The following is a 27,258-nucleotide window of genomic DNA, read 5'->3' as shown; positions in this document are numbered from 1 at the left end:
ACACACACACTTATATACAGAAGTCAGACAGACAAACAGACACCAAACACATGCATGCATACATACTGTACATACCAACTCATTCACATGTGATTGCTTGTTATAGAAATGTCCTGCACCTTGTAATTAGTTAAGTTGTCATAAGGTTTAGAAGCGGTTTTGTTTCAGTATAAGGTTAAAGATATGGGTTAATTTGGGAGGATGGATATCTATACTGAGACTTGAGCTACCTCCCAACTATCAGTAATGACTCATCATGTTTGTCATTGTCAGCTCTCTCTCCCTATTACATCACATTGAAAATTGATTAAAAAGGATCAAACTAATTAAAAGTTCACTGAGTGAAATACTGTTCCTGTCTCAAACAAGTCTATCAAAATGAGCAGATGTGACAGTCACAGATGTAGATCTTCGGAAAGAGTTAGCTGAGAAATTTGATAACACTCATGTCTGTTTATGCTGTAATATGAGGCTACAGCCAGCGAACTTAACTTAGCATAGAGGCTGGAGACAGGGGGAAATAGCTAGCCTGGATCTGTGTAGAGGTTAAAATCTTTTTTTCTTTTTTTTTTAAAACTGCTTACTGGCACCTCTAAACAAAACAGTGGACTCAAATGCAGGACTCAAAACATTCAGAAACAAGACTCGGTGAAAATCGAGTATATGGCTGGACCGCGTAGGTCAGTCTGGGAATTTAAGGCTAAATGTTACACAAATAGTCAGTGGTCATGTCTATAATGTTAAATCCAGTAAGTCTTGCAGTGGAATATCATGAAAACGTAAACAACAAACTGTTCCTACCTTTTCATGTTGAGAGAGCAACAACCGATGAAGAAACTCCAACACTCGGCCGACCAATTTTTGGCTGGCCCTCTGCGGTCCAGCCAAAAAGGTCTTTACTAAAAGCAGGGGTTCGGTACACAGAAGATCAGTCCAGAAATAAGCAGAAGTATCCAAGAAAATCACTAGGCTAAAGCAGAGTCAAAAATACATAAAGCTAAGTCTAAATCACCACTTGGAATACACGGATGGAACACTTGATGTGGAAGTCCGAAGACGAACTGGCACCAGACAAAGAGAGCATAAAGACTAAAACACGGGAGGAAGGGTGATAACGAGGTGACAGGTGACAGCAGGGCTAACGAGGGACAAGTGACAGCAGGGCTAACGAGGGACAGGTGAAAACAATCAGGGCGGGGCAGACGATCACACAGTTGGGAAAACACACAAAGGCAGGAAGTGAAGTTCAGGTTCCGGCAGTCTGACAGTATCACAACATTCAAATCCCACCTCAAAACTCACTTGTTCAAACTGGCTTATTCACTATAGTATGTCCATCAGCCCATCATATCTGCGTAAATGTGTCTCTGTCATGTCTGGCTGTTTTTATCTGTTTGAGTGTAATTTTATCTTTGTAAGGTGTCCTTGGGTGTCTTGAAAGGCGCATGAAAAACATGAAACCGAAAAGTTATTCCTAAATTTTCATGCGTTTTCCTACAAATGTCCAGCAACATGCATCAATTTCTGCTCATTACATGCATACAGTCTTTTCAAACTAAACTTCCATATTCACAGGAAACATAGTGGTTTGGGTTAAAATAACTATGGAACAAGCCCACAGAAACAGTGCCTGACTTTGAAGCAAATTTTTGTAGTGGCCAAACGGTGGAACTACAACGCCCGTGTCCGTCAGGTGATGCCATTGGGTCCGAAAAGACTTTTTCCCATAGACTTATATTGGGAAAAAGACGTCTGTAACTTGGCGGATCATTTTTTGGGGTAAATTAACTGCCCAGAAAGAACCCTTGAATAGACCTTATTTAAATCATTAGGTCCTAAAAGTTGTGAAATGAGTTATTTCCCTTCCTCTGTTCATGTGAATGAGCCCCAGACTGAGGGCTGGGCGGCGACGCTAAAGGAAACGCTAGTGCGCCTGCTCTATGGGCCCAACGGATGGGAAAAAATCGCCGAAAGATCCGGGAACTTTATCACTCACCAGTCGAGCCATTTTGGCTTCATGCACCACTTAGCAACTTTAATGAACGGGAGCCCACCTCCCACACTGTATCCAGTTCTCTTTATACATCTATGCTACGGAAGTGGCATAACTTAAATATAGAAGTTACGTGACAAATAAATCAACGTAGACTTCTGCTTTCACATGGGGTATGAACACCATGTGAAACCAGAAGTCTCCTGGGTGAAAGTCTGGTGTTTTTTGAGAGTCGAATCAATCTTCTCATCAAACTCTCGGCAAGAAAGCAAATAAACATATTTTCCGAGACGTCATACTATTCCTTTAATGCCCCCCATGTCAGCAATACTTGTACAAAGCTTATCTATTTGTACAAAGGCCATCTATATATAAAGCTGACCTTTTCTGATTAGACTACTGTGATAAGACAATTACATTCTGCTTCCTTCCACTGTCACTTCCTCTGTCTGCTTTTAAAATCTAAGCAGCAATGACGACATCCGCAAAGAGCTACCGATGCTAATGATGGAAAACTGGGCCAGCTCTGGGTCTCTGCATGAGGTAGGTAGTGTGTCATGTGTGAAATGTTCCACAATAAAGGTGAGCTCAGCGCAGTTAAGGCCCCCTTGGCTCCTTCGACCCAGAACGTACAGTATATTTTGCTTGTGCCAGACTGAGGCAAATCTGGAAACATGTACCTGTGAATTGACAGGTGGTTCAGTTACAAGGGTGCAAGGAAATACATATATCTTGATGAAGATATCACCGCATAGCAGGTGAGAAAATGTGATGAATGTAGCACATAATAGGACGACTCTCCAATGAATCTGACCCTGTTTTGTCTATAACTATAACAAACAAACACACAAGTCTTTCCACACCAAACATGGTTGAGGTGTCCACCGGGACATGGAGGGGCAGCTGGAGAGATGGGATGTTTCTTTTGTAATTTTGCCAAGAGTTGAAAGGAGATAGGCTGATCTGAGAATTAAGGATCAATGGAGGCGTAAGCCCCTTGACTGCTGCACAAACAGATGAGAGACAAGAGAGGAAGCCCCACTGAATCCTGCACGACTGCATGTTAAGGGTCTTCTGGGGCCATGGTGCTAAGAACCGATATCAAATACACAATTTGCTATTTGTATAAGCTCATATGGTAGGCGTGAAAACACTGGAATGTTTAATAACCGTTATACTATTCAATTACATAGTTTCATGTCCTTATGTGAGCTGGACTTTGTTCAACTCTTCCCATTGACTGCACAAAATTCACAAGGTGAAAAAAATAAATAATTAATTCTTATTCAAATATGATGTATTAATAATCTTATTTACTACCTATACTGTATAGGCTGTTTTCCTATTAAAAGAGTTGAGAAATTCATCCATAGGCCTTCATGAAGTGAGCACAATAGTTGTACAAATCTCTCTCACACACACTGTTGAATGTTTTCCAAAATCAGTTGTTAAAGTTGGTATTGAAGTGTAGATTCCTGCTCATACAGAATTAAAATAGTTTTACGGCATTTAACACCCAAAGGAATTCAAGTTCAACATTTTGGGAAATATGCTCATACGCTTTCTCGCTGAGAGTTAGATGAGTAGATTGACACAACTCTCATATTTGTAAGCTAAATATGAAGCTAAAGCCAGCAGGTGATTAGGAAAACAGCCTATACAGTAGTATAGGTAGTAAATAAGATTATTAATACATCATCCTTGAATAAGAATTCATTATTTATTTTTTTCACCTTGTGAATTTTGTGCAGTCAATGGGAAGAGTTGTACAAAGTCCAGCTCAAATAAGGACATTAAACTATGTAATTGAATAGTATAATGGTTATTAAACATTCCAGTGTTTTCACGCCTACCATATGAGCTTATACAAATAGCAAATTGTGTATTTGATATCGGTTCTTAGCACCATGGCCCCAGAAGACCCTTAACATGCAGTCGTGCGTGAGTGGTATCGATCTTCTCGTCTAATTCCAGGCAAGAAAGAAAATAAGGATATTTTCCCAGTGGTGGAAAGTAACTAAGTACATTTACTCAAGTACTGTACTTGAGTACAAATTTGAGGTACTTGTACTTTACCTGCGTATTTTCATTTTAAGCTACTTTCTACCTCTACTCTACTAGAGATAAATATTGTACTTTCTACTTCACTACACGTATATTACAACTGTAGCTACTTTGATTTTACAAACAAAACATCAACTTATTAAATATGATGTATTGTTTTATATTAAAGGCCCATATCATGGGAGAGCCCCCTCCAATTTTTTTAAAAATCTTGTAGCACACGATAATAACTTATTATCTTGTCTACGTAAAATAGAAAATATATAATCTTTCAGGACCTTGAAGTTACCACAATTAAACACTCTGAAAGGGGCCATTTTGCATACTTTTGCTACTTTAAGTACATTTTGCTGGTAGTTACTCAAGTAGAATTTTGAACGCAGGACTTTTACTTGTAACAGAGTATTTTTACAGTGTGGTTTTGTTCTGAGTACTTCTTCCACCGCTGCATATTTCCCAAAATGTCAAACTATTAATTAAAGTCTATAAGTCCGAAGCATTAACTAACTGAAGTGATCTTTTATGCCAGAACTGTGACTTTAATTATATGACATGAGTACTGTCAGGGCTGCTGAACTGACAAAGCAATAAAGAAAAAAAGGGATCAGAAGTTTATTTCCCCGTAGCTCAGCAGATAACATCTTCATAATGTTACACAACATTGAAAACCTACTGTAAATATAATAACATTCGTCACTCCATATCCTGGTGACAAATCGTCACCTAGCGAGAAAGTCAGATAAGAGACAGTGGAGGAAACACTGATGGCCATATTTGGTCAGAGAGAGATCTGAGCAGGAAATGCGAGCCGGCGTGCTTTTTGGGGCTCACGTGACAGCTGAATTTGAAAACAATGACAGGCCCTGTAATACGGTTTACACAGATGACAAGAGGGGAAGGAAGCTTGAACAAAAGGATTTGGTGAAGGAATCCAGCTTAAAAAAGAAAAGACAGGCATGGGTTGTGAAGACAAAGAGACGGGGAGGGAGACAGAGACGGAGAGGAAACAGGCCGAGAGAGGCGATAGTAACCTTTTACTATCATGCTGACAATTCCTTTTGGGGGAAAAAGAAGCTGTGTCTGTCAAAACAGATGGCAGCTGGTTAAGAGGATTAAGGCGTTGTTACTACTGTTTCCAACACTATGCACTTCAGAATGATCAACCCCCTCAAAACACAGACAAACACACACACACACACACACACACACACACACACACACACACACATACACACACACACACTGCCCTCACAGAACTGTTTCCTCTCATACCAAGCCAACAACGCGGCCAACACTCGACCCTGCGTCACTCACTGGCTCTTCACTTCAGAACAAGAAGACAGCTGGGATCAGGACGAGTCGTGATGTTCTGGGTCACCATCTCAATACTCCATCACTTCATCCCCAACTATTCTGGACTGTTTGACAAAGTATGGAAACAATTGTTCAGTTTGTATGAGAGTTCCTAGATGTTCCCCTTTTTTAACAACTTGGATCTTCTTTATTGTAGTTTTGGCAATTATTTCTATTGGTTATGGTAATAATATTGTTCTCAGTGGAATCTGGGAACACATTGACTCAGACAGACGGGTTGTAAACAATCCCACATTTTAGCCATATTATCACATAATAGCACTTTATTTGGGGGTAAAACTAAAATGTTGTTAATAATGCCATATTGCACAGGAAAACTGCAAACACTACCGTACAACAGGTCAAAGTTGAACCAGGAATCTGTCTGTAAACTGCGTATATTATTCTAGCGGTGCAACGGTTCAACAAGTCCACAGTTCGGTTTGTACTGCGGTTTTTGAAGTCACGGTTTCAGTTTCAGTTCGGTTAAAATAACCATTTCTAATGTGTTTAGAGTGTTTGATGGTAATGAATGATATTTCTATATTATATGAAGCCAAAAACACTGATTTTATACATGAAATAAGGCAGGCTACTTAATAGTCAAGTAGGCCTACTATATGTTCAGATAATTGCTTCTTCCATGTCTCTGGCACTTCATCAAATAATTAGCAGGCCTGTGTTTAATAGTGCAACGGTTCAACAAGCCCATAGTTGGATTTGTACGTCATTGAACGTTTTTTAATTATTTGACAGAGACAATACATGTAGGCATTGTTACACTTCATTAGTGCAACCGATGCAATGAATATAGGACTTCTAGTCGTAGCTAATTTGCAGACCTTGTCCCTGGTTAGGCTTTTAAGAAGAAATAATATACAAAATGCGGTGCGGTTTTGCATCCCTAGTATATTTGTCTGACCGCTCTTGTTTTAGCTTATATTATTTATTTTCAGTGTTTATTCTAAGATGTCAGAAGTGAACTTGGTGAGCCTATTATTACCAACAGAAAAGATGACTAAAACTATGAAGAATAAGACTCAATTTGTAATGTACCAGAATTTCCTTACATGAGATTGTTTTTAATGTTCGGTTACTTAAAAGAATAGTTTGGGAAATACACTTTCTTGCCGAGAATTACCACTTACATGTCTGTGTCAGGGGCAACCAGCTAGACTGGCTCCGTCCAAGGTTTAAAAGAAATCTGTAATCAGCACCTCTAAAACTCACTAATTAACTAATTCACTCAACTAATTAACTAACACATTATATCTTTGTTTAATCCGTACAAAAACGGACGTGTTAAAGCAGCAAGTTGCACCGGTAGGCAAGTTTGGACAAAGCCAGGCTAACTGTTTCTAACCTTTATTTTAAGCTAAGCTAAGCTAAGCTAAGGTAAGGTAAGCCCAGCAGGCACTTAGCTTGCTGGGTTTAGTGTTTATATTTAGTGAGTGGTATCGATCTTCTCGTCTCTCTGCAAGAAAGCCAATACATACATTTGCCAAAAAGTCAAACTTTTCCTTTAAGCAGCTCCATACATCAGTGCATGGGGTGCGTATGGAGCGCTTGAATGCATATCAGTCTTGGCATGTTTTGGGGACCAATACGCACAAATCCAGAGACAACACATGTTACTTCATCAGTTGGTTGGTTTATTTATCATTAGCAATGACACCAAATGTACTCTACTGTTTTCACTTGCTATCATAGGAGATGCATTTTTGAATTGTAAACAGTGAAAATGATAAAATGCATTTCAGAAAACTCCTTACAAGCAGTGTATGACCAGGGGAAAGAGCAGATTGAACCTGCTCTTGCTCATTTTCTTTTTTAAAACAATACATGTCATCTTATAGTTTTGAGTCTCTCATATTTACATAGATACAGCTGGGTCCCACATTCACCAGCAGAGACCTACAGGTTGTTTGTTTTTGTTTGTTTTTAATGTGTTATCACATAGTTTTCTTAAAGAATTATATTTACAACCATAACGCCCCCCCCAGCTGCCTGCTGCCGAGGAGGTTTAACACAGTTAGAATCACTTGCTTAAAATTCATTAAACTACTTATGGTTCTTGAAAGTTTACGTTGTAAGTCAACCTTATAGCTCTACGTTGTTTTTTTTTTCTCTTAACGAATAAAGTTAATACAGAGCTCAAGCCGTTCGTCTTCCCCATACAAATTCAAAACGCTTCCAAATAAATGAACAAACATAATATTAAAATAAAAAAACAATATTGCACTTAAAGGACAGGACAGCATTGGACCTGTTTGGTGGTTAAGAGGAAAAAGTGAGAGCTTTTAGCTGAGTGCTTTAGAGGAGGTGAGGGTGTCTGTAGAAGCATCCAGCAAGTTAATCTAAATAAATAGGCAAACTTTTTTGTACAACGTGAAGCATCTTTTTTTCCTCCGACTACGAAACGAGCAACCTCTTGTGTATTGCTCAGGAGAACTAAGGAGTGCAGGTTGGAACCCTAAAGCATATAAAAACAGTGAGTGTGTAGAAAAACAGAAGAGAAACCAAGCGGGAACCTGTCATGTCCTGAGAATGCTTCCTCGATTAGTCCAGAATGAGCTACAATGTTAAAGGAAAATGTCGTTTGGCTGCACAGAACTTTTTTCTTCTTCTTCTTCTTCTTCAGTTTTCGTTCCTTGTTGTAAACAGTCTTTGGAGACAGGAAGCAAGTCGTCTTTTTCTTCCATTACTGGCTTTTTAATGTCTTTTTTTTATGTGCGAGTGACACATATCTGCGTTTCATCACAGTCCATCCGTTATTTGTGTTCTTTGCCCCGTCGCTGTCTCCGTCTTTGTCCCCCTGTTGAACGCTTTTTCCACAGATGAACTGAATAAGCTGTTTATAGAAGCTGTGAGAGGGTGTTTAAAACAGGGATGCGTGTGAAACAGAGCCATAACGCTAGCTTGCATTCAGACATCTTGTTTCTTTTTTTTTACCCCCCCCCCCCCTCTCAGTCATACAGTTTAGAGCCTGACAAAAAAAAGGACTTTGTGTCGTACCAACAGCTTTGAAGTGGCTTCACAGAGAACGTGGTGGAGGAAAGGAGGGGGATTTTTTAAAAGGAAATTAAGGAGAGAAAAAAAGTGACAAAACAGTACCGGACTGTCTTCATGTCTGCGGGGGTTTTCTGAGCAACCCCTCCTTTTCTCCAGTACAACTGGACAAAAACTTAAAAACACGAGCAAAAGACACCGACACCGCAAAAAAAAGAGAGACAGTGATCAGACGAGCGTCCAGCTCCTGCTCCGGCCCCCCTCGCTTTGTGGGCGTCTGTGTTTTTAGTAACATCCATCCATCCATTCATCCGTCCATTCATTCCATCCATCCACCTGGTAACTGTGTAAACTACATTCCTTTGCAGTGCCATAGCTTTTGCCGAGTCCTCTCACACCGTAACAACAACAAAAATAGTGGACAGGATGACATACACAAAAACAATGTAAAAAAAAAAGGCAAACAAAGACCCTCACATACCACCCACTCTACTTTTTTCAAGTCTGACCCTTTTTTTTCTCTCATCGTCGAGTTTCTCTTCGACTTAGATCTTTTTCTCTTCTTATGACGAAGACGAAGTCGGAGTGGAGCTGGCCTTTTTTTGGTTGATTAAGTCCACGTAGAGTTCTGAGCGCAGGAAGCGGGGGTATGAGTCCTTCTCCATCAGCCCGTATATCCGCCGCTGCGCTAGGTCAAAGCAGGAGCGTGTCACATTCTGCAGGTTGTCCTTCGTGTGGTCTCTGGTGTACGAATCCAGATTTACCTGCAGAGGAAGAGAAGAGAACAAGTTAGGGATATGCAGGATTACACTGAGTAAACAACAGGGGGGAAATGCACTTTCTGTTTTGTAAGAGGCCATTTTTTCCCCCAGTATCCATATGAGTTATGTGCACTCCCACTCACCTCTTTACAAGACTGGATGGCGATGTATTCTGCAAAGATCTTCTTGGCTTTCGACGCCATCTTGGACTGCGACTTGATCTTCTTGTATTCCTCACATGCTAGCCAGAATTCCAGATTCTCCTCGCTGAACTCGGTGCGCAGGAAAGCTCTGAACGCTGCCAGACCATCTGAGGGAAAGCAGAGGCGCAGGAGAATAAACAAGAGGAGAGTTGACTAGAGTGCCATGGCAACCTCACAGCCGAAACGCTCATTGGAGTTTCAGCGCCTAAAATAGCTCTGTGTGACGGCCTTTTTTCGAGTCATGTGGTTGGAATAAAACGAGGCATAAAAAACCTTAACAACACCGCAGCGCATATTCAACATCCTTTAAGTGACATCACCCACGATTCAGCATGACATCTATGCATTCCCCTTTCTTTACACATGCTGTGAATGAACAAAGAGGGGACTGTTGTAGTGTGAGAGGAGAGGAGGGGTGAGGGGGGGGTAAAGGGGCACTTTTTTAAGTTTCAGTGCAGTTAATGATTTGAGGAAGAAGGCATCCAGAGGAGAGAATAGCAGGAAGCCGCGTCCACCCACTTCTCCCGTCTGCACCTTTCCGTTCCCATGAATCACCCACGCTGATAAGCGGAGCCAACGCAAGCGGTCATCTCTTACCTCATTCTGGTAAGCAGGAGTGAGGTAAGAGGTGGAAGAGATGGAAATAAGAAGGGGGGAGAAGAAGGAGAAAGAGGCCAACAATGAGGAACAGATGTAGCGCTAGCTTTGTATCAGCGGTTTTAAAAAAAAGGATTGTGGAGGATGAATTGTGGGAAACAAAAATAGCAACGCGCTTGCAGGTTGCCTGTTTGAGCTCCTTCTCTCTCTCTCGTGCACTCTGTCCTTTGGGATTAGGGAAACTTGATGCAAGCTGCCTGTTCACTGCAGCACTGTGTGTGTGTGTGTGTGTGTGTGTGTGTGTGTGTGTGTGTGTGTAATCCATACATCAGTACATGCATTTTCCTGAGCTCACCACCCTCCCCCCACCGCCTCATGAAAGCACTGTAAGTCTGTAGTCCCCCACTGTGTATTGCACTAACAGACAGATGATTCCCATGTATGTAAAAGGAGGTAGAAGATGAGAAAAAAAAATTTAAGAAATTGAATTAAAAGTGAACTTACATTTGTGTGTCAGCAGCTTGTCAAGCGAGTCCCCCCATTTCAGTGCCTCCTCTGGGGTAGGCCTGCAGATAAAAGCAGAGCGGTTCTTTAACAAGCCCATCTCAGCCAGGTTTCTCATTGTGTGACCCATCCGCAGAACTTTTTTGTCTATGCTGGATACAGGTGAGTGGAAACCAAAGTAAGGTGATTCCCTCTCCGTCGCTTCCCTTTCCACTCTAGACTGTGTCTACTGATCTTCCCCTCTCATTCTGCTGCTTCTGCTCTGTGGAGGCCACCAGCGCTGAGAGCCATGAGTCTGTCTGTCTGCTTCAGCCTGGTGGGGGTAGGCTTTTTATATTCCCACTCAATGCAAGTTGGAAGGCGGGAGGGGAGGGGCTCCGGCCAGCCAATGAGGATGTGTTGTCAGGTTTAGAGACCTCCTCCCCCCCACCACCACCACCAGTGTCTGTCTGCCCCCTGCTGCCGCTCATTCTTCCTGTACCCTGCTGTAAAGCATGCCTCTTCACTCAATCCACATCTGAGGCCTCATTTGAGACAGTAAAAAAAAAAGTTGCTATGTAATTTTAGGTGCATTTTAGTACATTTTTCTCTGTCTTTTGATAATTAATTTGAGTTTTAGTGCACATAAACCAACAAAAATTGCATTTTATCTTCTTTGTTTCTTTGTCTTTTAGAACATGTATGTACAAATATTGCATTTATGTGTTGAAGCAGCTGCTTTATACTGTTATAATATAAGGGAAATGTTAATACAATAATCTATAATATTGATATTTTAATGTAATTCCATAGAGGACTTTTATTATGGCAGTTTGGGACCAAACATATAAGAGAATATATAAAAAGTATATAAAGAATGGTTGCTCATCTTATACTTTTCCACATTTCGTTAATGATATATACTGTATATATATATATAGATAATAACAATTCACTCTCCCTCCTTCAGACGTGCCATTGTTAGACAAACATGCCCTCATTCCTTTTTATTACCGCCACACTCCCGTCACTGCTTACTGCCCACATGTCTGTCTTCCAAGGCCAGGTCATCACCAGTTGTGTGGCGAGACCCGGAACACACAGTCTCACACACGCCCACATGCCCACATGCACATGCAGTCAGGAAGTGGCCACTTACTTGACTGACTTCATAGACTTGTCCAACTTGCCGGCTGGGTTGCTTCCTGGGGATTCATTCCTCCTCCGCAGGAAAGCAAGCCGATTCTTCATGTCTTTGGCCCTGAGTGAAAGGAAGAGATGGAGGAGAGAGTTGGCAAGAGAGGGAAGAGGGGAGGAAAGATTTATGAACAGGCGAAGGAGGGGGAGGGGGGGAGAAGTTGAGGCAGGACAAGGAGGTAAAAGGGGAATGAGAGGAGGTGGACAAAAAGAGACATGGGAAGAAAAGTGTGTTGAGTCCAAAGTCCACAAGTCCACAATTAAAACAATCCAAGTTGTTCAGCACTGTAAATCCACATGAAATCAAACCCAGAAAAAGCCAGAAAAAGATGAAAAAGAAATGTGTTGTGTACATTTTAGTCTTCAGCCCGGTATATATGTTGTGGGACAGAACTTTTCCAAAAAGGCGCTTGTCGAGCTCCCTTTCCCTCGCCTTCGCGTCTCGCCTGTCAATCTAATATATCTTTCCTGTAGATGTGTCCCTGGCAGGTTCCTCGGCAGGGACTGAGCGAATGTGGCAGAGAAGGAGGAGAGAGACTCAATCCTCACTCCTCCGTTTCATCACGCCGTTCTCCATGTGCCTAGAGGGGTTGCTGAGAGGGAGCTGACCCAGGGCCGAGGCAACAGGGCACAGTGACCTCTTCACTCCTACTGCTTCCATCCAGCAGCAGCATCCAAAAAATCCTCCTGACCGCCCACCTCACCTGCTGCACCTTCCTCCAACCATCACACACACACACACACACACACACACACTGACAGAAAGACCCCCGGCTGCACATGCGCCACCTCAAATCTCACACAAGGTGAGCCACCAATCCTCAATTCCCCCGTGGGCTCCTTCGAGAATCCTGCGCATTCCCATAATCCCTCGGTGCGTGTCCTGGCTTTTCCCGACCTGGAGCGCGTGCTGCCTCATTGGGATGTGACCTCACTCAACACCCATTTCCTGAGTCCCTGCTTTTTGATTTCCACTGTGGATTGCTAATAATGCAGCACGGCGGCGGCGTGCGCTCGCCGGCCCTAATCACTGCAAGCTGTGCCACCGCCAATCCACGGCCCCCAGGAGAGCATGTACACCCCAAATTAAGAAACACGACTGCCAGTTATAGACACTTATCATTAAAACGTGCACACACAGGGAGTTGTGGGGGTGGAACAACACAGTACATGAAAGAACGCCCACACAAACGTTTCAAAGAACCCCCCCCCCCACACACACACACACACACACACACACACACACACACACTGCACCTGGGCCAACTCATGCCCACTTCACTGGTGCTTTCATGCCAGTCACAGGTGTTGGGAAATCTCCCAGTTTCCACCAGTGTGTGTGTGAAGGGAAGTGAGAGAGAGATAATTTATGCATGCGTAAATGCACGGCGGTCGCAGCAGCGCCGGCCGCCGAACCGAACAGAGAACACAGTCAGCTGTCTGGTGTGAGTTTTTCCAACTGCCGCGGGACAGGAAAAAGGTAGAAACATGCCCCCATAAGCATGATACGACATGACTGCATGAGCTGTTGGGAGCGGCGGCTGAATAGCTCCTTTAAAAAATCAGGATGAGTGTGACTTTGTGGGAGTATTGATTCGGGTGTGTTTGGGTTTCGGGGGTGGGGCGAGGGGTGCAGATGGTGCAGACGCAGAGAGCCACAAGAGGCCTTTTTTGAGAGCGTTTGTGAGGTTCAGGAGTGTAACCGCCAAATGAGTGACTAAGAAAATGATACGAAAACATGGAAAAAGTAAAAGCATGAACTGGTGTGGACATCTAGAAAAAGCTCTGTGGAATTCAAAAAAATTGATAAAAACACCAGCGACATCGAAAGACACTTAGAGGACAAGACGAATGTGGAAATGAATTCCACATCTAATCCTAAGGAATACCTAAACGTCCATGCAACATCGCCGGTGGAGAGATGACTCATCCATTGATTGAAATAAGCGCCCCGTATATGAAACAAGCTTAAACCAGATGCTGAACAAAATGCAGGCCTCTCTTTCACTGGAAACAACATGGTGCTCTAACGCCTGTGTGCACAGCTCAGCCTGAAGGACATTATTACCCAAATAAAAACTACTCTTGCTGTTAAATAAACTCGTAACACCGGAGCAGGATTCATTAGATCGTTCTATTTTTAGCTCGCACTCAAGGAAATTAGGTCTGTGCATGTGTGTAGCTAAAAGACAGCCTCTGTCTTGCATGTGCATGTGAGGAAGAGAAGTGTTTTATAAGGGCTAGGGGAAAAGAATCCCGCTGGCCTGACAAAAGAGGCTTTATTATTATTATTTATGTCTGCTTTTATATGAGCTGAGCCCGCGTGGGTATGATGTGACAGTGATGTCACTTTAAGGGAATGTATGTTTGTCTCCTGCCACCATGTGGGTGTCGATGGATATTGCAAACACAAATAGTTGACATTTTCCGCCCTCTAGCAGCACAGATTGCTTTCAAGGCATTCCTCTCCTCCCAATAGTTGGTTGTCAACACTGGAAACAACTTGATTTATCGTTCCACTTATTTTCAGAAAGTCCAATACAGCACTGACGCTATTCTTGAAAACAAGTGATGCAGCTGCCTCGTTTAAACCACATCACACTGGCAGCGCTGACTGCAGAAACACTTTTTTTTCTGTAAGTCTGCGTGTTTTGTAGTGTGTCATACTGCAGGAGGAACTGCTTGTGTGGTTTATCAGCTCAATGGGAGTCAACAGCAACTCTTGAAGGAGGCTCACAGAATACTCCTCCCCTCAATGTGGGCCGATACATTCTTCATCCTTTAAACTGTGTCAATCAGTGGGCTACCCTAACCCTCCAGACGAAGACATTTGCATGTTTATAACACCTCAGATTTGCAGTATCTGCTGCCGAACTACAAAACAAAGAGGAAACACTATTAGCATGTTGAGTAAAACAGCCTCGGGTGAAACTCTAAACCCTTAAAGGCAGGGAAACTATGCAAGTTGCTACCTAATATGAGCTGCATTTCAGTCAATTTGTATATTTTTCTGTCTTTAATAATAATGGATTCAAGTTTTAGCGCACATAAACCAACAAAAATTGCATTTTCTCTTACTATTTTGCCATTTTGTTTCTCCTACTGTTTTGTCCTTTAGAACATGTAAGTACGAAAATGCAACTGATGTGTTGAAACAGCTGCTTTATACTGTTTTTTAATATAAAGTAAATATTAAGACAATAATCTATAATATTCTGATTTAAATGTAATACCACAGAGAACTTTTATTATGGCTGCGTGGGACCAAATATATAAGAGAATATATATTAAAAGTATTTAAAGAATGGCTGCTCATCTTACACATTTTTACATGTTGTTAGCTTCCTGTGAAGTCATTTGCAATCACCAAAGTACAGGCGTGGAAGATCAGGTTGATCTCTGATGTTTCATATACAGTATGAGATATTTGACATAAATATATTTGATTATTTTTTTAGATAATTAAAGAATCCAAACAATTCATTAACTACAAACAAAGAGGAAGCACAATTAGCATGTTGAGTAAAACATCCTTGGGTGAAACTCTTAAACCTTAAAGGCAGGGTGGGCGATCTTGAGAAACTAGCGAGAGTGCACCAGATGGAGTCCTCTATGGAATCACAATAAAGACACAGAAAAAACCCAGTGTTTCCAGCTGTTTTCCAATGAAAGTAGCTGGCAGCACCGGCTCCAAAAGTCACTAAATCTAAAGAGAAAGTCTCCCAAGTCTGCAACACTGACACCCCTAACCATTCAGGCCTCCCTCCAAAGCCACTCCCCAAAAAATTATCATTACGAACATAACCATATCATAACGAACGTGAACGGTGAACATGGCTATTGCTTACAGCTGTCAAGCTTCATTACATTCAGGCTGAATGTAGCTGGACGTGTTTATGACAGTCCTGTGACAGCCACAGATACCTGATTTATTTCCTTTTTTTTGTCAGAGCATTTGATTTATTGATCGCTGTCGGGATGTAATGAGAATTTCAACTAATATTTCAAAAAAAAAAAATTTAAATCTTTACCAACCCTACCTTTAACTCAGACTTAAAACAAGAGATGAAGCACTCTTCATGCCAATAAGCACAGAAACCAGATATTTCCGTATCGGTTTTGAACAATATCAGAGATGGAAAGTCGTCTTGTACTTGAGTACTATTTCTACACCGACGCCACTTAAGACTGATACTCTCAGCACCTCTATTCTTTATGTGCTAACAGCACACTCTCTCACTCGGAGTAACACTGTATTTAAAGTTCTGTATCTGCTAATAGCTTCCAAGCACTAACACCATTAGCAGAGTACTGTATCACACTCCATTTGATTTATTACATACACTTAACTTAATCTGCTAAAAGACTGACACTTGCTCTTTAAAGGATTATCAAATTAGGATGATCTTTGATATGAGAAACGTGTTCTCCACTGCCCCACGAACACACTAGCATGCACACGTTTGCAGCACATGCATCACGAGTGTCTGTTTGTGTCTGTGAGAGAGAGAGAGAGAGAGAGAGAGAGAGACAGAGAGAGAGAGCTTTCTGTGCCCGAGTGAAGGAGCGAGAGGTCTTTAGCTCCGCAATTATCTGCAGGTTTCCGTACTCTTTATTCCCTCTTTGCTTGGCTCACATTAGACGCACTAATAGCACCCCGCTGGCTATTCCTGGTGTTCTGATAAGTAGGCCGCACTCCCAGGGAAAGGCTCCGGGAGCACATGGGCGAGAGCCGCAGACAGACACACTGCAGATCACAATGTACCATGCAAGCACAAAAAGCCAAATCCGATGCCCCACTTCATCCCACTTTTGTTGTTCGCTATGCCCGGGGCTTTGTTTCCCACAATGACAGGAGTTCACCCTTTGTGAAGCGTGACCTGTGAGATTCGGGGATGCAGCGAGGAATCGGAATCCAGAGAGCATGCCGGCTAAGGTTCAAGCGTGTTTTCATTCCCTCTGCCGCTTTCTATTTACAGAGGGCCGCGTGCCTGTGATGTGAATACGGGACAAAAAGCACTGCGTGTGGCTCAGCTTGTGCATCTGTGCGAGTGTAATGGGTCAAGAGTTGTGTCAGCGCGTCTGCAACACTTTAAATAAACATGTTGGGCTCTGTCTAAAAGAGATATGGGAACAAACTGTGAGGGTTTGTCCTGTACTTTCATATGTATGTATCCAAAAACACATACAGTGCCACAATAAGAAAGAGAATGTGCTTTATAACAAAGAGAAAAGTTACTCCGCCGTATTCCTAGAAGAACAACAAAAAAAGGGAATTGTCCTAAATTCCGTCCTTAAATATAACGCTCTCATCTCATTCACAGTCTCCCTCAATCAAGACCAAAAAAAGAGCTCTATTTCTGAACTAACTCACCTTCTTAGCCACAAAGACCACATGAGCAATGCTATTCGTGAAATCCAGGCTGTGTATAATAAGAAAAAAGGGGCAGGCTCAAGTTAGAACTTAACGCAGCTTCCTCCAAAATAGTTTGAGCGCCTCTCGAGGGGGTTTTCTTCTCCCTCACTGCGACTGTCAAATGAGATCCATGTAGAGGTCAGATGGCTTCCTACCAGCTCGAGCGCATCGATCCCTGTGGGACGCAAAACAGCCCCCGCCCACGCTTTCCTTTACCCTGCCCTCCTGAGAATTCTTGATAATCAAAGTTGCAGATGAACCCTCACAAACCCACAAATCCACTTCCTCTTGCTCTTACCTTTCCAGGTACTTCTCTGAGAAATCAACCATAGTGGGAAACATGGGTGCCAGCCTGTACGCAGCCTCACGTGGTGCAGCGAGTGGAAATTAGACTGCATGTAAGCGTGTGTCAGGAGTGCCGGTGCTCGGGGCCCAGGGGTTTGTTTGACAATCACATTCCTCTAACCCCTGAGAGGATGTGCTGGAGCTTTATATAGTCCAGGGGGGTCTGGGGAAGGCGGACCCTGGGCTCACCCAATCACCACGCAGGGTTTTAGAGAGGACAGATTCCTTCCACTGGGGCCTGGATGTTTTTTTTGTTGTTGTTTTATGGGTTAGTAAGTGGAGATGAGTGAGTTGACTACTGTAATGGTGTGTTCATCTGTCCCAGATGACAAGCAGTTGCAGAGCTCTGAGTTAAAGCTGTAACCAGGCTTTAACAACGACTTAACACACATCAAAATATCAGATTATTATAGTTTTAAGACAACTACAGGTTTAGTTTCTAGTTGGGTCAGATGCTGCGTTCTATTTGAACTGGGATGTCGGAATTTCCGAGTTCCCCATCGGAAATTTCAACTGGCACGCCCCCCCTAAAGTCAGATTTCAGACTTGGAAAGTCGGACGAACCTCACCAACCCCGACCTCAAAATCAAAGATAGCTGCTTCATGTTTATTAGCGCTTCTGTCTTATTTGTGTCTCATTAAATTAGTCATACGCACAGTACTGTCCAATTTCTATCTGTGGACATACGGTATTTGTATGTGCAAAATACCAGCATAATGTGTTATTATCAACTGGTATTTGCTAACAGTGGCTAACCTGGCTTTAGCAAACCCTATGAACTTTTCCGACTGGTTATACTGGAACACGGTCAACTCAGGTGTGACGTCATTCACAGCGCCGACCTAAATGAAGCGCAGCAAGATTACAATCTAATATCCTCAATCAAGATCTCAAAAAGGATGACGTTGAAAGATATTTTCAATGTGGCTCCTGTTTTTTTAAATATCTGAGTCTTTAGTCATGTTTTAAACATGCCATCATAACCTACACTACTAATGCTTGATTCATGGTTGTGTGTTAAGGGGTTACAGCGTAGCTACTGAGACTCGCCTACACGCGTAGCCCTGAAGATACGCCATAGGCTACAGCGTCCTGAAGCGGTGCTATGGCAGCTACGGAAACACTCTAACACAGTTGCTGGTCAAGTTGCATTGTGGGTAATATAGGCGCCAGTTTTTGCCAAGCAAGAAGAATGCATGGAATTAAAGAGAGTCCAACATGTTGTAGGAGTGTAATGCTAAATGGGTGGAGCACTCGTTTAAAGGGGACATATCATGCTCATTTTCAGGTTCATATTTGTATTTTGGGTTTCTACTAGAATATGTTTACATACTTTAATGTTTAAAAAAAACTTTATTTTCCTCATGCTGTCTGCTTGAATATACCTGCATTTACCCTCTGTCTGAAACGCTCCGTTTTATTACATTTCAATGGAATTGCAAAAGAATTGCATTGCTAGGCAACAGCTTAGGTCCATGTTTACTTCCTGTCAGCTGATGTCATTCACATACACTACAACAGGAAATAAACTGGGACACATTTAGAATGTTTACATTTAAAACTTTGAAATGGTCTAAATATTGTAGATTTGTGACATCACAAATGGACAGAAATCCTGACGGCTTATTTCAAAAGCTCAGTTTCTGAATACGGGCTGTGTGTATTTCTCTGTGGATTAAGTGTTTCGATACTTTCACAGTATTTATATAGAACTTAAACCTCCTTTATAATATAAAAGCCATGAAAATGCCACTTTTTACAATATGGGACCTTTAAAGCACTATATTGCCTGATCATGTGTATTGCAGTGGTGCTATCAACGGCTGGAATCTGACTTTAAATCCAAATCTACGCCTGAGACGGCAGGACTCCAGTTGCATCGACTATAAATTCCGCTGAAGTCAAAGCAAATTGACTTCCATTTTCAACACTCATCCAAGAGGCTGCATCAGTTTTACCGACTGGTAGGGAGCCGTATATAAACCTCCATGGGATGTCCACACCTCGAGGTCCAGGTGGGTTTTTTTTCTCGGTCTGTGTTATAAACTTTTTTTTATTGGGTGATGAAACATTGCAGTTTCAGGAAGTCCAATTAACTTGAACTTTAGTATTTCTAGATGTCTATATATAACCCGGATGACCGAGATTCTTCATAGACATAATAAGTGGTTCACATAATCTCAACACTGATTGGACAACAAGGTCAGTGCACATCCCGTCTTACTACATAACTGACATTCATATTGGACAACTTTCACAGCACACAAAAGGGGCCTTGCATGCACTCGGCAGCAAAACCAGGTGATGTCAATTATTTGCCTGGGAACTGTTCCTAGGGATGGCACAGTATCAGCAGTGAGAAACACAACTCTCCATCAATACTGACAAGAATATGTTGTCAGCATATATACCCGTATACACAGTATGTAAAGTACAACCATACATACGTCTAACACAGAAACGCAAACACACAGATGGTAATTTGTGTTGTGTAATAAACACTTCACGGGCACTCCGCGTTTTGCTTCGTTCTTCTCTGCCCTCTCCATCTGTCTGTGTTTCCTAGTCGGATACCAGTTTTAATCACCAAGATATTGGTACCTCATTAACCTTAATGATTCATCCGCCAACAAGCTCACGTTCCTGCACACTGGTGCACTAGTTGGTGCGCTGTTGGTTTATGGCTTTATTGCTACTTGTTGGTAACTACCGGATGGGAAAAAAAAAGGAATGTTGCAGGCATCCATAGCTTTGGGGGAAGCAGAACACCTGGACTGAGTAAAACAAAAGGTGATAATAGAGTGTGGGGGGGAGGAAGAGATAATGTGGACAATTTCAGGAAAACAGCTGTGCTGTATCCACGGGAAGTCAAATCTGCAAAAAGGAGAGAAGAAAGAAGTGTGGGATGTGAGAAAGGGTAGGAAGAGTACAGGGGGAAAGAGCAGGAGAGCTCTGACCACCAGACTGGTGTCTTTGTTGTTGTAAATGATGCGTGAAAGGCCGAGTGCTTTGTCGGAGTGGAGAGAGGACGTTTCAAAGAGGACAGATGTAATGTGCTCTTACATGTAAGTACCATTTCGCCTCTAAGTGAAGAATGCAATCACTTCTCTTCTTCTAATGACATTTACATTGTGTATTGAGAGCTGTTTCATTCAATCTTCCTGTCACTAATGATGATTATGGTGATTAAGGGAAGAAGAAGAAGAGTGTTTACAGCGATACTACCACTAACTGCCAGACTGAGACCACCCCACAAAAGTGTGAAATGAAAACATTCACACAATGTGCACAACAGGAGGGACATTGAGAGGAGAGGAAATCCAACCTACTGGATCCCAATCTCCAAAAATCACATACACTAAAGGTCAAAGCAGCTCCTTTAAGCTATAAATTGCTGCATCTCCGCATGATTCAACCACTGATGTCCATCTACTGGCTCCATTGGCGGTCTCTATGTTACATATCAGTCTCCAACATCTGGAGGAAATAATTTCATTTCCTTCATGCTTGGTTATATAGAGAGATTTCTATCTATAGCAGCAACATATTGTGTTGGTATTCCTCTGAGTTACACAGAAAGATATTGTATTGAGGGTATGTTTATTGGTGGGACTTAATATCATTTATTGCCCTGGGTATAGGTTTACAGGGTGGCATATTGAAAAAAATGGCTGGGAATTGGTCAAATACTGCAAAATGAAGGAATCTTCATATGAGATAGCAGGCTTGTGACATTGAGGATTGAATGGAAACAGGGTCAGTAAACACAGGAGACAGAAGACTAGTGTCTTTGTGAAATTGACCTTGTGAAATTGACAGTAGAGGGTTACAATCGATGACAGGAAGTCATTTTGTCTACAGGAGTAAAACTTCTACGCAGCATTCATCAATGTCACAACTATGCAGACAGATGCCTCTTAAGTAGCAAAGCACACTGGTGAACCCATTTAAGGTGATTAGCAGTGCACCTGGCAAAGCAATCAGATATTGTGACCAACGTCTTGCACTGGAACAAGGGAAAAGATAGAGACTGGTCCACTATAAGAAATGTGTGCAGAGTCTACCATACTTACTAAATCATAAAATCTCTTTCAAGTACGGGTATTTATGGAAGTGAAGAAGTGCTACTAACTGGCAGGGGGATTATGTTCATTTAGTAAATTATGGTCCCATTTAGAGTCAAATAGACCATGAAGCAGGGTATGCTTTAGGGCGTGGCTACCTTGCGACTGACAGGTCGCTACTAGGGATGTCACGAGAACCGATACTTCGGTACCAAGTCAATGCCAAATTTATAAAAATGTGACTACCGTAGAAATTACCGAAATTAACAAGCGCCAAATGCGGGTGGATTTTCCGTTCGGCGAGTAACTCTCTGAAGGCTTCTGTCCTCTGCTCTCTGTGTGTCGGAGTTTGACACACACAACAGCGCCATCGAGATGTTGGGTTTGTTTACTTCTTCAGAGATCCTTTATTGATTTGTTTGAGAAGAGGATTCACTCGATATGGAAATTGCTGACTGAAAAACTGATCAGAGATCCTTTATTGATTTGTTTAAGAGGATTCACTCGGAGGTGCGGGGGGGAAACTGAACTGAACTGAATTCTATCTTTTGTTGTTTATTGCTAAATCTCTGAAAAGTGGTGTTTTTTTATTGTCATCAGAATATAACATTAGCATTTTAAATAAATATTGAATGGTCTAATGGTCTGTCACCGTGTCTGAATTTAAACTACTGCTTGCAATCTGAGGATTTATATAGAGAGTGTGTTTGTGTGTGAGTGTACGTGTACAGCCTCTGCTGTTTTCTTACAGTCATTGAGCTATACCTGAGGAAGAAAGTCTCATAATTTTTTATGAGACTTTTTTTACTGTGGTATCGAATTGGGTATCGACAATCGTGGAAATTCACTGGTATTGGTATCGACTACTAGATTTCTGGTATCATGACATAGTCGCTACCACAGTGTTGCCAGTCTGGGAGTTGTCTGTGTTTTCATCTTACAACGTTAACCCCTTTCACAGTGTGTTTTCTATTCATGAAAGTTAATTATAACAATTTGGTCACCTGAAAATGTCTTATTCAGCATTCGGTTGTACTCTGCTCCACCCTCTCGTGTCACTTCTGGTTGCAAAAAAACAAGATGGCAACGGCCAAAAACCAAGATGACAACGGGCAAAATGCCGAACTCGAGGCTTCAAAACGTCAGTCCATAAACCAATGGGTGACGTTGCAGTGACTACGTCCACTTCTTATACACTCTATGGTACTAACAACAAATTGTCTACATTGAAATATAAAGAAGGGAAAGACAGAGTATATAACCACTAATTTTCTATCTTAAATGTCTCATCCCGCATCAAACTGGAAGACGAAATTTGTTTTGAAGTAAAAACAAATCTGTTGTTGTTTGCATCACACTAGTCTGGACACTTAAAAGTATTTACTGTATTCAACAATTGCAGGCATTTCATTTAATCACAGTTTTGACTGTTTGGGAAAACAAATAGGAATCCCCCGCAGTGACAGAGTGATGCGTAACATCATGATTCATGTTTGTTTACCAACTGCTAGTAGCAAATCACTGTTTGCTAACCATGACCTATGACCCATGTCAGCAAATGCTGTCCATCTGAGTTGCTATGTGCGGCCATGACTCAAGTTGTACAGTACACAGAGTCATTACTACCTCACTTTTTATTCTATGAATCCGGTCTTAAGTTAAACAGAATCAAATGATGGCTTCTTTCTTGAAATCACTATGAGAAGTAAATATTCTCTTCTTTGTCTGTTTCTGCACACTAACAGAAACAATCACACACTCTAGATTTAAAACTGAATTAAAAGGAAAAAAAGTGCACATTTTGTATACCTAAAAATCAATGCTGCATGCTGTGAAGTGTCTGTGTTATTAATGAGAATAAAGCTGGTCTGAAGCGGTTTGCAGCAGCTGACAAAAAGGCAACATACTCTGGACTCGGGGAAAAACGCTGTGGAATCTTAATCACTTAATCTACTGGTTAACTAAACAACATAAAAACACAGCTTGTGCAGAAGAATGGGCAGCCATCAGGCCCAAGGACAGCCACTGAGAGTGGTTTCATTGTCCCCGCGGCGTGAAATGTTCTTTCATCTTGATGAACAGGAGCGTGAATAAGGCTCGCTGAACAGCTGATGAATCGCTGAGGCGTCGACACACACGTCTGACACAAACACACACACATACACACACCTTACTTTTTCTTCGCACCGCTGAGAATGTGAGACACACATATGGCACCACACTCCTCAGCAGCACTCACATCATTTACCACTTAATTAAGTAGATGACGATCAGCGTCGGATGATTAGCTTTCACAGTCACCTTAAGCCTAAAACGTGCTTCTTCATTTGCAGCTCTGTGAACGTGTGCAGGAATCGCACGGACTGTCACAATATTTGTATTAGGGCTGTCAATCGATCAAAATATTTAATCGTGATTAATCGCAAATTAATCACACATTTTTTAATCTGTTCAAAATGTACCTTAAAGGGAGATTTGTCAAGCATTTAATACTCTTATCAACATGAGAGTGGGCAAATATGGCGCTTTATGCAAATGTATGTATATATGTATTACTGGATATCATTAACAACACAAAACAATGACAAATATTGTCCAGAAGCCCTCACAGGTACTGCATTTAGCATAAAACAATATGCTGAAATCATAACATGGCAAACTGCAGCCCAACAGGCAACAACAGCTGTCAGTGTGTCAGTGTGCTGACTTGACTATGACTTGCCCCCAAACTGCATGTGATTATCATAAAGTGGGCATGTCTGTAAAGGGGAGACTCGTGGGTACCCATAGAACCCATTTTCATTCACATATCTTGAGGTCAGAGGTCAGAGGTCAAAATTTAGCGTAAGTTTGGAGCGTTATTTAGCCTCCTTCTTGACAAGCTAGTATGACATGGTTGGTACCAATGGATTCCTTAGGTTTTCTAGTTTTATATAATGCCAGTATCTTGTTGTAGCCCGCTACAACCTAAAATTCACAAATTGCGTTAAAGAAATTAGTGGTGTTAAAACAAATTTGCGTTAACGCGTTATTATTGCGTTAACTTTGACAGCACTAATTTAAAGTGGAAAATATATATATATATATTTTCGATCCCCCTAATATAAACTAAAATTACCCAAAATAGAGAGGAAAGGTTTTAAACGTCCTGACATCCTCAAATCCAATCCACTCCAATCACAACCCTACTAACACGTTGTCTCAATTAACCCCCCATGTGCTGAAACAGATCATTCACCATTAGCTTGCACACAAGTAAAGACATTGTTTAAAATAATGGATGTTAAAGCTGGGTGTGATTTTTTTACCCTTTCACTGGATACACATTTGAATTAGCATGAAAATAAAAGACTGACGACTGAGCATTGAAAGCAAGAAGTGGTGAATGCTATTGTAATTGTCAGGGCTATGAACGATTGATCTACTGTGCTGCCTCTCCCTTACTCTCATTCATCCTCTTTCTCACTTATAAATAATGAATTATCTTTTTTATCATAAACCTAAAAGCCAAAGCATCCATGCCATTCCTTGTTTACCACAATGACAGACGGTGAAAGTGAAAATAAACCACAGACAGAAACACACAAGGAATTGATTCACTTGAGTACTTACAGGTTCTTGGATTTCTTCTTCTTTGTTCCGTCGGGGTCGACCTCGCAGCTACAGGGGGATCCGGAGCTCAGCTGAGGGGAGATGAAGGAGAGCACACACTGCATCATCCGTCCTCCACACAGAAAGAGGGCCCAGTAGCCTCATGCAGATACTGTAGCTAGCTCGAACGGCCACCAAAAAATGATTAATCCATAGCAGCAGTCCAGTGTAAATCCCACAGAGGTGTGTGTCTCTATCTTGCTGAGTAAAACAGCAGATGGTGTTTGTAAACAGGGAATACCAAAGCAAGGAACGTCTGTGAGAGTGAGAGAGTGTGAGAGACTACGGCTGTTGTTTCTGCTGGCCTCCAACTGTGCCCTAGGTTTGAAGTGTTGAGCCAAGACCCCCGGTTTCACATTACACTTTCTGCCAACCCACCGTTTTGATTGGTTTAGAGGAAAAGGGAAGTTGCTGCAGGGTGGGGAAGGGGTCAATCTCCACTAATCTGATGGCCTGGAGCTGCCCCATTGTATGTGTGTGAGTGTGTGTGAGTGTGTGAGTGTGTGAGTGTGTGTGAGGCTCTAAATAATGAGCCATTGTATTACAGGAACACACAGTTGAATCTGGAGCTAGATACTGGCCACAGCTGGTAACGCATGGTGTAATGTTCTCTATCTTTGTGGGACCCCGATTGGAGTTTCAGCCTTCAGAGTGAGGACATTTTTGGCAAATGGAGGACTTTGTTTTGGCTGGCCTTCACTTCTTCAAGGTTCTGTTGTGAGGTTAAAGTGACATTCAAACATTCACCCCCTGTTGGCTTTACAGTTAGCTGTAAATTTGTAGTTTCCTCATTGAGGGAGAACAACAGCTTGAATTCAGTCACCTATAATGGATTCCAAATGTCTCTAGAAACCTCTTAAACGCCAAAGGTCCCAACGTCTACCGGTAGTATCATCACAACCCAGATTTACTTTCTCCACACACTTTTTACCATCGGGGTCCATGTGCCTGACTCCATGCTGACCACAGCTGTTGTTCTCCATCAGTGAGGAAGCTACAAACTTTTTTACAGTCACCTTTCAAACCTACAGCGGGTGAATGTTGAGTCAAAAGATAAGATCTTGTGTGGAGTACTCTTTTAAAGGGATAGCTTGACATTTTGGGGGCATACGTCTTTTTCACTTTCTTGCCGAGAGTTAGACAACAAGATCGATACCAGCTGTTTCCCACTGTTTCCAGTCCAGTGGTTCCCAAAGTGGGGTCCGGGGACCCCCAGGGGTCCTTTAGGAGGGTTCCAGGGGGTCTCCAGCAAAAAGGGGAATAATTTATTTCTATAATAACACATCATCTAAAAGCAAAAATCCTATCAGATGAGGGACCCTGGGAGAAAATCTTATCAAGTGGGGGTCCGTGGTCTAATTTTGTATCAGTTTAGGTTTTCTTGACATAAAAAAGTTTAGGAACCACTGTGCCAAGCTACGCTAATCATATCCTTGCCGTAGCTTCATATTTAACAGACACATGAGAGGGGTATCAATCTTCTCAGCTTACTCTCGGCAATAACATTAAGTAAGCTTATTTCCCAAAACTACTCCTATAAGGTTACAATACTGAGTACAGGTTAAAGGTACTGTATGTAACAAATTACATGTATTAATTGCTTTGCATTGCCAATGTGTGAACGGATTGTAATCTTCTCTTCAGCTTCCCTACAGCGCTATCGACGCTGTGTAGCTAACGTAACAAAATACTGTCTTGAGTGCTTAAGGTAAGGTTAGCCAGCTAGCTGTAACTTAGCTAAATGGCATGGATCTGCTGTTGGTTGCTTCGTCACGTTAAACGGAGCTGCAAACTGCAAGGTCCAAATAAAATATAGGCACATTACAGAACATTATGTAAGGGATAATGCCCGAAGAGGTGTCCATTATCAGGAATCAATGGACGACATGGAGGGATGTCAGAACGCTGACTGCAGTTCACTTAACGGCCACAGGGGGCATTAAAAGTTATGGTTAGAGGTTTAAACATGCATCACATCAATGAGGGTCCTCACTAATATAATAATACAAACATATGGATGTGCACTTGTGTAAATGCCTTTGTGTGTCCAGCTGTGCCGGCATACAGTGAAAACGTGTGTGCACATTGTGCTTGAGGGACTATTATTGTATGCAAACAATA

General features: G+C 42.0%; 1 protein-coding gene across 12 annotated transcripts in view; it reads right to left on the bottom strand.

The window, feature by feature from the left end:
- Positions 1-7,041: 7,041 nt before the first annotated feature.
- The window catches only part of rgs3a (regulator of G protein signaling 3a), a 187,640-nt gene continuing 167,423 nt past the window's right edge, over positions 7,042-27,258 (bottom strand). For 10 of the 12 annotated variants that reach the window (XM_074617362.1, XM_074617364.1, XM_074617363.1 and 7 more), the window contains 5 exons: positions 25,099-25,169; positions 11,623-11,724; positions 10,485-10,546; positions 9,324-9,490; positions 7,042-9,183 (listed from right to left, as the gene is read on the bottom strand). In XM_074617362.1, the coding sequence (XP_074473463.1) occupies positions 8,983-9,183; positions 9,324-9,490; positions 10,485-10,546; positions 11,623-11,724; positions 25,099-25,169 (603 nt within the window). In that variant the 3' untranslated portion in view covers positions 7,042-8,982. Of the gene's footprint in view, positions 9,184-9,323; positions 9,491-10,484; positions 10,547-11,622; positions 11,725-12,013; positions 12,837-17,374; positions 17,620-25,098; positions 25,170-27,258 lie in introns of those variants that run through there. The other 2 variants (XM_074617373.1, XM_074617374.1) reach the window with 2 other exon arrangements.

This window comes from Sebastes fasciatus, chromosome 19 (assembly GCF_043250625.1).
Source record: "Sebastes fasciatus isolate fSebFas1 chromosome 19, fSebFas1.pri, whole genome shotgun sequence".
In the NCBI taxonomy this organism is placed as follows: Eukaryota; Metazoa; Chordata; class Actinopteri; order Perciformes; family Sebastidae; genus Sebastes; species Sebastes fasciatus.
The sequence above is the reverse complement of the archived record's forward strand: the minus strand, read 5'-3'. Positions and strand labels throughout refer to the sequence as shown.